Source organism: Cimex lectularius, unplaced genomic scaffold (genome assembly GCF_000648675.2).
Source record: "Cimex lectularius strain Harlan isolate CLEC.00 unplaced genomic scaffold, Clec_2.1 scaffold56, whole genome shotgun sequence".
In the NCBI taxonomy this organism is placed as follows: Eukaryota; Metazoa; Arthropoda; class Insecta; order Hemiptera; family Cimicidae; genus Cimex; species Cimex lectularius.
This window is the reverse complement of record NW_019394202.1, coordinates 1,052,252-1,061,421: the sequence shown is the minus strand read 5'-3', so window position 1 is coordinate 1,061,421 and position 9,170 is coordinate 1,052,252. Positions and strand designations below refer to the sequence as shown.

At 34.1% G+C, this 9,170-nt stretch overlaps 1 protein-coding gene across 6 annotated transcripts in view; it reads left to right on the top strand.

Moving 5' to 3' along the window:
* LOC106666604 (homeodomain-interacting protein kinase 2) overlaps positions 1–9,170 on the top strand; it is a 64,897-nt gene that overhangs the window by 29,434 nt on the left and 26,293 nt on the right. Inside the window, exon 2 of one of the 6 annotated variants that reach the window (XM_014393892.2) lies at positions 4,339–4,466. The exons of the other annotated variants lie outside the window; for them this stretch is intronic. Within the exon in view, the coding sequence (XP_014249378.1) occupies positions 4,416–4,466 (51 nt within the window). The 5' untranslated portion in view covers positions 4,339–4,415. The remainder of the gene's footprint in view (positions 1–4,338; positions 4,467–9,170) is intronic. 6 annotated transcript variants of the gene reach the window in all.

The window sequence follows — 9,170 nt, the reverse complement described above, 5'->3', positions numbered from 1 at the left end:
CATTATTAAAATTTGAAGAGCTAAAATTTACATTTCCAAAGATGAAGTTGGTATGTTTTAAATTTACTTTAAACTTACACAATCTGCTATTCCAAACAATATATATTGATACCTGGTTAGTAAGGACACCGTGTTTTGGTATACCATGGCTCAAAAACCTTGGGTAGCTATCATTTTCCCGGTAGTTCACCTTCCGATATAATTTGTTATATCTTTTATCCTTGGCTGGTTTTGTGTTAAAACGTCCAACCTGTTTATAAATTAGTAGATGATTCATGCTTAATAATTTTCCACTTTTTCAAATTTGTCTCTTATGCATAAATTAAACTAAATTCACACTGTGGAATACGGTTTAATGCTTATCTCGCATTGAACATTTATCAACGATAGGTTATATCTGCAGTATATAAAGAAAAGAGAGTGCAAGATAAATATATATTTAGAATGTGAATACGTCAGAAGTGAAAAAATTAACCAATCTGTAATTGTGTTTCTGCCAGGCCTGACTACTCAGAAAGGGCTCTTTAAAGTTCTAATAATAATAATAATAATAATAATAATACTGTGTTTATTTGTCTGTTTACATATTGGAAGTAGATATTATATGAAGTAAAGTGGAAAGATCTGAGGTCTTTAAAGCACTTCTTCGAATTATAAATTTAAAAGATAATTGTTTTTATTTTCCAACGAGGGCTACAAATGTAACAGTTGCCCAAGAGCTGAAAAATGGTTTACCAAGCGTAATGTGATTATCAATTTTATAAATAAACTCTTGGATTTTAGTCCTCTTCTCGACCTTTTTCTTCTCAACCAGGGTGCATTAACTCCGTTTGCAAGTTCGAGTTTGTGCGAAAAAACTTCCCACGAATCGTGTACGAATATCGGTTCGAGCTTACATAATCAACACGGCCAACATTCTTCAGACAGCATTCAATACGGCTTAAACCAATAAATTCAAGGATCCTCTGGGAGATGCAAAAAATTGAAGATTTTTACCATTTTCGCTTGTCTAAAATTCGTTTTATGATTTGATCCTAATTCTCTTGTAGATGTATTTTCAAGTCGTTGTAGATGTATTTTCAAGTCGGATCTTCCTCCCAGTTCCACCTAAGAGAATCCGATTTTGGTTTAGGCATTTCGCCATCAAGGACAACCAAACTGAACAAAAGAGTTTCGGTTGTCATCGGGTCAATTTAACTAAACTTGGAATCTAAATTTCGTTAACGCTAGTGGATTTTTCCCCTTGATTATTTCAGGCAAAACTCTGCTGGCCGTATATGTGTATATTATATACCTCTCTAAAGTAATGCAATATAGTGAAGTCAGAGGGTAGCTGTCTTAGGGAAGAAAGACCCACTTAGTGCCCTCTGGGGAGGTTTTGTCAAGGATTTTTTTTACGCTGAAAACAACGGTGCAAACGGATTTTAAATTGGTTAAAAAATAATAAATATGGCAAAAAGTTTGAAGAACTGCGGCAAATGATAAAAAAATGCTTATCATTCTATACAATCCTGACTCAATCGCTCTGACCACCGGTGAAGAGTGCTTAAAAAGATCAAATCTTTGCATCTTTCGCAAGGCAGGCAGTTCGAACATTAAATGTGATTAATAAATAGCAAACCAAATGTGGTTGTTGTTTTTTTTCAAACTTTCTGCCATAACCTTATCATTTGTTGACTAATTTAAAATCGGAGCGCACCATTGTTTTCAGCGTAAAAATTTCATTTTCTTGTTTTTCATTTTCTGCCTTCGAACCCACTCCATTCACGCTAATAACTTACTTTTACTCTTCAGACGTCTCACACTCACCCCACAGTAATCGATATTTCTCGTGGCGGGGTTAAACAAGCCCTTTCTTTCACGCTAATAAATTACATTTTTCTCAGTAAATTAATATAAAACAGCACCCGATAACAAACATGACTGGTCTTATTCACTCCCCTGAGATTACTCGATATTCCTCGGGGCGGAGTTAAACAACCACTTCCTTTCATTCTAGTAAATTACATTTATTCTAATAAATTATATTCTTTCCAATAAAACATAAACATTTAGTTATATATGTATAATTTTTTTTTTCTTTTTAACGAGGGTTTGCAACAGCAGAGGTCTTATCAACCCTCAGGGTGCCGGTGTTTTTGAAAAAATCCCATTTTAGAGACTTCTTTTTAGAAATTATCTTTGTTTTTGTGAATTTAGTGAAAAGTTTTAAATTGTATTACTAACCAATGTTAAGAGTGAACTTGAAAGACCTACTTTTTCGTCATACGTAACATAGAAACGAAAAATTTTATATTTGTACTTGTAAAAAATGACCACAATTTGTATTTTTTGGTAAGAAAATTCTTCGGCCTACTTTTAAACATTAAAGCACACATTTTTCCATGGTATAAGCTGACGGTTTATTTAAATTTCTTATGACAATTTAAATCTCTTCGAGCCCCTATTGGCCGAGATTTTAATCGCCTATTCCTTTTTTATATGCTTTTGAGCTGCCGGCCAAAAAATCGGGAAACAATAGCTATTTTTAATATGGCCAATATTCAAGAATGTGACTTTCCCCCCCCCTGCGTTAATAAAACTGAATATCCCTAAAGTTTAATGAACATTATATTTTGCGTTTTAGCTCGGATAGATGGAAAACAAATTAAAAGACTTTCATCATACAAAAGCCAAAGTTTTTATACCTTGCCTGGAGTATTAATAACCTCAAGGATAAATTTATCCGAGTTTAATATTACATTGAAGGATATTAATGTAGTGGCATTTGTTTTTATTAAATTATTTATAATATATTTGATTTCCCCTTTTTTATTCAAAAAAGTTTATGTTACTCATCAATACATCGATTCTCATTTTTATAGAAAATGGCATTTGTGGACATTAAACATATTTTTATATTTTTTACTCTTCTTTTCCGGTTGGTTTATATATCTTCAGGAACTAAACAACCATCAAACTCATTTTCTTTTATTGAAATCGATTTCCGGGGCATCAGCGCCTCCCCTCATCAGTCTCGTTTTCTTTTTTCATTGAGAAACTGTTTTAGTCGTTTTTCCAAAAAGGAAAATGAGAATGATGAGTGGACGCTGATGCCCCAGAAATCGATAGCAATAAAGAGAAAATTGAGTTCGATGGCTGTCCAGTTCCTGAAAAGAAACCCAAGAAATATAACGTATTTGTTCGGTCTTACTGATTGAAATATGAAATTGCATCATTTTAATATTGGAAGTTTACCAGGTCTCTATGTCGTAATTAGCAACTAAATTCTAACAACATGTAATTTGTTTTATAATAACACGATTGGGAAATCGTTGTGTTGTTGTATTTGGCACATTCAGTTCGGTCGTTCGATCTGTTTGATTGTCCGTAGCGTGCTTTACGTGGAGTCTATAAAAATATAATTCACGGATCGACACAAATGCGATAACTAGTCCATTCTGTCAATAATAATATGCCATATAAAAAAAAATGTTTTTGAAAAAACATCCGATTCGTTTTAAGCGCTCTTTAAAGAGAAAGTAATAATTTTTTGATATTCCCAAAAATTTGTATTAATTTTCTTTATGGTCGAAAAACAAATATAGATTTGGTATCTTGCTGATTATTTTAACCCACTTTGCTCGTCACAGTAGTTGGTTAAAATGTTTGCATGTAGGAGGTAACATAATTAATATTGGCTGTAATATATTTATTTCAATTAAGGTCCCAATAAAATCGGCTGGGTCCTAAGCCCATGTAACGTTTCTAGGATTAATAAATTAGAACAAAACTCTCTGAATTAAAACCGAATAAATTAGAGCTCTCTCGCACTGTCGGCATCAATCTATATTTCTATCTGTCTTTTTAGCACTCATTCTGTCTCTTCCTCCCTCTCTTTCTCTCTGCTCTCTCCTCTCTCTCCCTCTCCCTCTGCATCTATCTATATCTCTGCCTATCTCTTTCTCTCTCCCACTCCCTCTTTGTCTATCCATATCACTGGCATCCCCATCTCTTTCGCTCGCTCTCTCTCTATCTTTGCCTATCTCCCTCCATCTCTCTTTCCACTCTTCTATCCCTCTCTTCTCTCTGTTTTCCGAATAAATATAATTTTGTGTACTAGCGATTTTAGTAAGAAGATCACCACTGAAAGCGTGTGGAATCTACGATCGACAGTCTCGCCCCCACCCCAGAATCCCTTTATCAGTGTTAAGCCCATTATATTTTTTCTCTTACTAATAATATTTAGTAGATAATGCTTCTATATAATAAAATTAAGTTTTCGTTATTAATAAATAATATTTAATATGCGTGTGAACCTTGTGATTATCAGAGTATCACTCTATTTCTGTTTTGCAGGTCGAAATTGTGCTATTCGCACTCGATAGTAATTTATAAGTATTGAAAAAAGCCCATAAATAAAGAGAAATTCTCGGATGCTATTGGAACTCTTGGCACAACTCACGCCGCCATGGTTTTTTCATACGGTAAGAAATGAAAAGTTGCGAATTTGGTCCAAGGGTTTTTATTATAATTAATTAATTTTTTTGCCGCGCACGTTGTACATAAAACGTACTAACTCCTTATCTGACTACTTTGTGTACAAAGTAGAAAGACGCTATTTAGTGCTTCGAGTTATCATTGCCTTCTAATGCTTAATGGTTTATTGTAAATAACTTAATACTCTTAATACTACTAGTATAATTTAATTTAAATAAGTCAATCAATTGGGTCTGCTTTTTTCTATGCGCGTGCGTGCTTGTGCGTGCGAAAGAGAGATATGGAAAACCAAAGAAAATCGTATATTTTTTAATAACAACTTACAATTCAATTTTTTCTTCTACCATTGTTAAAGTTTTCTACAAAAAAACATCATGTTGATCCTATTCATTATACTACTAATATTAATTAAGCCAGTATATGTCCATTGATTGGTCGTTGACCTATACGTATACTCTGTATGAAAACGTTGTTTTAAATTAAATATTTGTTTAAAATAGTAAAACGTCTGGTAACAGTCAATCATTTTGTACACAGTTCCCTGTTGCAAAATATCAGTTTCATGGTTGATTGATGAAATAGTCTAAAAGTTGATATTGGGTGATTCAAAGCCAACCTACTTAATTATCGAACCATGCTCTCCAGAATTATCTCTTTGATATCATGATATCCGCACCAACCGTGAAGTTTATCACTAATATTTTAAAACTGGTTTTAATTATTTTATTACTGGCTCTCATTGATCCGTCTGTAAGTAGTGCGCACAGAGTTCGAAGAGTGACATAGTTCAGAGACTATTGTTGAAAGATGTCAATCGGAACAGTTATTTTGGAGCTGTGTCGTCCGTTGCTTTTATTTTATACATGAGGTTGCTTAGTTTGTTAACAAAAACCCATCTAACGGTGGTTTTGTAAGTAGTATGTTCTTTCTTTTAATAGCATCGCGTAATGTGTGTGTCCACGTGAAATAAATGAGAGTGTATTTTTTGGTTTTGCTTTTTTATTGCTGCCTGTCATAATTATGGCTCATAAATCTATATTTACAATCATTTTGAGACATCTTTTACTTGATAACTTTGTCGTGCTTTACATTTTATTTTATTATTGCAAGGCCGTAGGTCTTAGGGGTTCGAATCCCGCTCGTGACGCTAATTTTTTCATATCAACCAACAGCTTACATAAAAGGTGTAATTAATTTAATTAATTAATACAGTCAATTTTGACTACTAAACATCTATATAGGTTTATTATTACATTTGTTACAAGTATACCTCAATTGTTGATTCTTGAAATGTGTCTTGGGTTTGTTCTGTATATTTCTACGGTTTTTCTTCATCAGAATAGTTTTATTTGGGTATTTGTGCTAGGGTCTTCACTCTATTTGAAAATTTTCTGATAACAGCCCATATCAAGGGGGTTTGGTTTATTATTGGATTTATGAAGTTTTTCCAACTGCCTTCCTCACACGAATCTGTGGCAATACGTTTTCATTGCCCAAGTTCCATTTCCCTTGAAATTGTTTTATTTATGGCATTGGTTGAGCCATGGTTAGTTCCATTTTATTCTTAACGCGATAATATTGGAATACATGTAATGAAAGTTGTATTACATAAAGGGTATACGCTTTGGGTTTGTTTAACATATGATATTTCCGTTTTGAATGACTTTACTCTACATCCCAACTACCTATGCGGATGAAGCAGCAATTATGTCTTCTAACGCTAATCCTAAAGAAGCAACATCCAAGAATTATTAAAATAATTAATTCTTATTAATTTAAGTCCCCAACCTTCTGTATAAAGCTTTTTAAATCCCTAACTAGAAAATCCTTTGGATATGACCTAATTACCTCTACTGTAGTTCGAAACTTTTCTCAGAAGGCTGTAGTACAACCATTCACTATCCTGTTTTTTTTTTTTTTTTTAAATAATCAAGTCATGCTTTTTTTTTCTTTCTAAATAATCAAATAATGCTCATTCCTAAAGCACACAAACATACAAACCAATATCCTCCAGACGCACCCTCTTCCTGTGATGTCCAAAATCCTGGAAAAACCTCCTTTTCAAAGTCTTGGCATCCAAGCATTTTCTATGAACATAAACGATTCCTACTCACTCCTTCCTATTGATTAACAGCTTCTTCGGAGTGAGGTGCTGCACCAAGTTTTCGGATACCAAAACAGGCCGACGTCCCTCAAGGGAGCATTCTTGGTCCAATCATTTATATAACTTACTGCTGACTTTAATATACATATTAGCATCATCATTACATCCTAGATAATAACGCAATTTTGTCTTCTAACCTGAATCTATTCAAACAACCTCCAACATCCAGAAGCTGTGAGCTTATCAAAGACTGGAGCAAAAATGGAGGAGGATAAGACTGAATGAGAAAAGATTTATCTAGTGTACTTTTATATTGAAAAAGCTGTCTTGTCATTAGATCTGTAGATCAGCAACAAGTAGCTACCGACTTCCACCCAAGTCAGTTATTTAGGACGACCTACACGTAAGAGAAAACAAACTAACAGAAGGACAATTACAATAACTGTTAGGACCGAGATCTGTTTGGAGTGGAACTCTGGGGCATCCATTAGTAAGTCCTATCCTTTCAATCAAAAGTCCGCAGGTTGTCTGCGTCACTAACCTCACTGTCCACAACGACCTCAACATATTAGAACATAGTATTTTCAACCATTTAGCATTTTATATCATTTTCTTTCCTAATGCACATAAACCTCCCAACCTCCTACAGACCCATCTTCTTTCTATGTCCGAAGGGTTCCTTTTTAAAGAATCTTGTCTCCCAGGCATCCTGTGTAACATAAAATTCCTACCCACTCACTTTTTTACCATATCCTTGGTCCCATCCACTGTCGTTCCTATACTTCCTTATACCATCATTAACCTCCTATGGTGATGTCACTACAATCCTATCCAAGCAACGCCCGACATCCAAGAACACCTTGAGTTTATCAAAGCCTGGTGGCTGGCAAAAATATAGTGTACATTTACATTATAAAAAAGTTTTGTCCTTTACTGTACATCAACAAGATGGCTAGCGGTTTACACTCAAGTCTGAAACTTACGTATACCAAGACATCAGACTTGTACAAAGACCTTTAGGACAGAAACGTATTTTGATGGACACAACTCAACTAATACATGTAATACGTATAAGACTATTTTGGACAGACGAATGGGAACTGTGGGTTCCAAGCCGTCCATATCCAGTGCATCCAGTCCTTCCAATTAAAAGTCCTCAGACAAATTGTCAAAGCTCCGTACTACGTTACAAACCTCTATCCACAACAGCGTCAGCATTCCTTTTGTCAACTTATGCTTTCAAAAATTCCACACCAAGATTCCATCACCTGCCACTACCGCCAAAGCCTTACTTTGACATTCTGACGAAGACCTAGAGATAACCTGAAGCTATTTTCAAATCACTTTTATCTCGGATGTTTTATATTAATATAAATGTTTTATAATAATATATAAATATTATTTAAGACTTTGTTTTTGGTGCTATCATGACATTAACAATTGACAAATCGAGACATTTTGCCACTTCCGCCCAATGCCTCCGGGCCATTTACTTATTCTCAGACCTCATTCTCCATTCGTTTTTGAAGCAAAGATAAAACAAGGTATCCCATGTACTAGAGTGCAAATAATCCACGATGTTAACAAGGGGCGTTAATTTTTGCACCCGATTGGCCCGAAATGAGAAACAGCCGCCAACGGAGAGGGGATCAGTTGTCAGGTTGGTGCCTTGTGAGTTCACAACGCTGTTAAATAAAATCGTTCATATCAGGACATTGACGTTCGACGACGCGATACACGTTATTGCCCTCATCCGCCCTACCCCAGTGAGTTAGCCTTTTTAAAATATGCTAATAGATAGGAATTTAGACATAGTTTTATTTATAGTCTTGTTTCAATATGTGTATTCTGTGTGTATCAGCTTCCTTGAATTACTTTATGAGTTTGTTATGTTCCTTCCTTGAAATAATTTTTTTTTAAAGAAAGTTCAACTATGTCAGAATATATGTTTAATGTCTCAATGATGACTGCTAAATCTTCCGTCCTGTTTATGTTGTTACTGGACTAACAGTAATGCTAATCATACCGCAAGAAAATCCAATTTTAAGATAATTATGTCATATAATAAGGATATTTACGTGTAATGTGACAATATACATACATCGAATCACCTGGATTTCATTTTATCAATTTATTTGTAAATAGTTGTACGGTAAATTAATCTTATAGAATATGCTGCTAAACCATTGTTTATTCTTTTCACCTGCATTTTGTGATTTTTACATTAAGTAAGGTTTAATTTTAGAATTAAACAAAGACAGAAGGGCATGATTTTGTTTAATTTTGAATAATTATCAGTAATAATTACGGTTCGGATCGATGATTGCGTTAAAAACGTATAGTAACAAAAGAAAAAAAAAGGATGGGGAAACCAGGGAAATTTAGTAAATTTTAAGCCAAGTAAGGTTATTTTTTTAACTAAACTAAGTAAAAAGGTCGTGGTTTGGTTTAATTTTGTATTACCGTCAATAATAATTACGTTTCTGATCGATGGTCGTGGTAAAAACGAATCTTACATCAAGAAACAAACGGTGGATTTGGACACCGGCAAATCCAGTAAGTTTGAAATCAAGTAAGGTTTAATCTT